This window comes from Xenopus laevis, chromosome 7L, assembly GCF_017654675.1.
Source record: "Xenopus laevis strain J_2021 chromosome 7L, Xenopus_laevis_v10.1, whole genome shotgun sequence".
In the NCBI taxonomy this organism is placed as follows: Eukaryota; Metazoa; Chordata; class Amphibia; order Anura; family Pipidae; genus Xenopus; species Xenopus laevis.
The window spans coordinates 32,553,098-32,556,056 of NC_054383.1; the positions used below are offsets into that span (position 1 = coordinate 32,553,098).

The window sequence follows — 2,959 nt, forward strand, 5'->3', positions numbered from 1 at the left end:
TATCCAATCCATGAGCAGCTCAACTGGGACTTAAACTTTGTGATCAATATGGGAAGGGAATGGACCAAAGATGCCTCAACCTGTGCTCCTGCCCTCCCTTCCGAGCTCGGCAGCTCTCTCAAAGCAGGGGGCCTGGCTAATTAAGTAGGTGTAGCATGGCCGGGCCCACCTTACGCTCCGGGCCCGGTACAACACTGCCCCCTGTCCTCCCCCTGATGGTGGCCCTGTCCATGTGCTTAGACACAGAACACACCGGCACAACATGGGTACTACTAGCAGGTAGTACTGTATAACCTTGCTCGTTTATTGCGGATGCAACGTTTCGGGGCTTGACCCCTTTCTCAAGCATGGCCTGTCCATGTGCTTCCCACCCCTCCTTAATGCAATGCTGCTAAATGTATCTCAAATACCAACTGTGTGCTTTATGTTTTAATTACAGTGAGTCACAGGCTACACTGAAATCTCACCTTGAAGAGCTGAAGTGCCACTTTACATGGGGGCTACAGGAAAAGGATGCTGATCTTGAAGAATTGAAAGAAAGACTTAACAAACAACTGAAATATTTGAACGTGGATTGTAAAGGGAGGGTATATAACCTTCTGGCCTATGTAACCCATTTGAAGAATGATAATACAGAGGCTATTGTGTATCTCCAAAAAGCAGAGGCTATTCTTTGGGATTCTAAAGTATTGGAGACCGACAAGAAATATCTGATGACCTTCTCCAACTATGCGTGGATCTATTACTACCTTAATGATAGTGAAAGCTCCAAGCTCTATATTGAGAAGATAAATACTATTTATATGCAATCAAAAGGGCTTGAAGGTCTTGTGCAATCTGAGACTTACGGAGAACAAGGATGGGCTCTGGTGAACTTCTGTGGCCAATACTATGAAAAAGCAAAAGACTGTTTTGAAGAGGCTCTGAAAGCGAATCCAGATGATCCTGAATGGAATACTGGACTGGCAACTGTAGTTTATCGGCTGGAGGAATACCGAAGCAAAAGAAGGCCCTACCTCAAATATGTCTCATTCCAGCTATTGGAACGGGCAGTTAAGCTGAATCCAAAGGACTCTGTAAGTAAGGCACTTTTTGCTTTGAAACTACAGGAGTTAAAGAAACAAGAAGAGGCAATGAAGTATATTAAGGATGCCCTAGAACTGACACCAGATCTTCCGTATGTGCTTCGCTATGTTGCCAAATTTTACAGACGAGCAGGGATGTTTGAGGAAGCTATTGGAGTCCTGAAAAAGGCTGTAAGCATAACTCCTACCTCTGGTTTTCTCCATCATCAGCTGGGACTGTGCTACAGACAAATGCTTATACAAAGGAACAGAACAGGAAGGGGTGATAAAAGTGGTCAAGACACACAAAAAATAAAAGATCTAATGGAAAAGGCAATATTTCACTTTGAAATGGTGCTAGAAGTGAAAAAGTCATTTCTACATGCGCATTTTGATTTAGCAGATATGTACGTCAGATCAAATCAATCTAAAAAAGCAGAAGAAACCTATAAAAAGGCCACAGAGCTAACAACCACTCCTGAATATGAGAAACAACAAGCCCACTTAGAGTATGGAACATTTCTGGAAAACTGCAAGAAATCTGAAGATGAAGCTGTAGATCAGTACAAGGAAGGGCTGCGGATTCAAAAGAATGAATACAGACAACAGTGTGAGACGTCTCTGAGAAGGATAGCCAATCAGAAGTTAAAGAGAAACCCCAGTGATGTTTCAGGGCTTGCTTTGCTTCTGTTTATCAGTAAGGAAAACCAGGACTATGATCCATCCAATGAAGAATAGTGAGCGTTCTCTTTGATCTGAAGCTGACTGAAGTGAAGAAAATAATTTAAAATCACTGGCATTGTTAAACAGTTCTAAATTCTGCAGTTTTATATCTAACATTATGACTCAAATAATTCACTTATGTCCTATTTAGTACTTTATAGGAGCCATTTGCTTTCTTGATTACAAATTAATTACATGTATCAAACCCCTTATCCAGAATTCTTGGGACCCAAGTATTTCCAAATGAGGTTTTTTCCTGTAATTGAAATCACTGTACCTCAAGTCTACTAAATAACATTTAAACATGAAATAAACCCAACAGGATTCCTTTGGTATTAATGTGGATTCATGCAGCTTAGTTGGGATCACGTACAAGGTACTGTTTTATTATTACAGAGAAAAAGGAAATAACTTTTGAATTATTTGCTGGATTTTATGGGAGGCCGCCGTATTATAATTTTAAACTTCCTGGATATTGGGTTTCTAAGTAAGAAAGTAATGCTTACATGATTAGATTACATAGTAAGTAAGTAACATAGTAAGTAAGGTTGAAAAAAGACACATGTCCATCGAGTTCAACCTTTTTTTTTTTTTTTTTTTATTAACTACCTATCTGCCAGTTGATCCAGAGGAAGGCAAAAAACCCATCTGAAGCCTCTCCAATTTGCCTTAGAGGGGGAAAAATTCCTTCCTGACTCCAAAATGGCAATCGGACTAGTCCCTGGATCAACTTGGACTATGAGCTATTTCCCATAACCCTGTATTCCCTTACTTGCTAAAAAGCCATCCAACCCCTTCTTAAAGCTATCTAATGTATCAGCCTGTACAACTGATTCAGGGAGAGAATTCCACATCTTCACAGCTCTCACTGTAAAAAAGATTAGATTAGATTGAGAATTATTTTGCAAAGTGCCAGAATGCACAGAGTTTTGGACAGACCCCTGAGAAACTGGTTAGGGATCTTTAGGGATCTCTTATAACCTGTATCAGTATTGATTGCTACATTAATTTGTTTAATATCTGGGATAATATATGTTATATAATTAGAGTGACCTGTCCTCCCACTTGTATAGAGAGGGCAGGAAATCAGTAATATATTTGCACAAAGTGATATAACACAGACATGGCATGTCTGTTAATATAACAATTACGTATATAAGTAATGGGTTATA

General features: G+C 39.7%; 1 protein-coding gene across 1 annotated transcript; it reads left to right on the forward strand.

Moving 5' to 3' along the window:
• The first annotated feature begins 341 nt into the window (after window positions 1-341).
• Window positions 342-2,048, forward strand: LOC121395368 (interferon-induced protein with tetratricopeptide repeats 5-like). Its single transcript, XM_041568745.1, has one exon. The coding sequence runs from the start codon at window positions 396-398 to the stop codon at window positions 1,800-1,802; it is 1,407 nt and encodes a 468-aa protein (XP_041424679.1). The 5' UTR covers window positions 342-395; the 3' UTR covers window positions 1,803-2,048.
• Window positions 2,049-2,959: the final 911 nt, after the last annotated feature.

Bases quoted from the DNA above. Each gene is read 5' to 3' on its own strand.
- LOC121395368 (XM_041568745.1), top strand. From the start codon at position 396: ATGTATCTCAAATACCAACTGTGTGCTTTATGTTTTAATTACAGTGAG.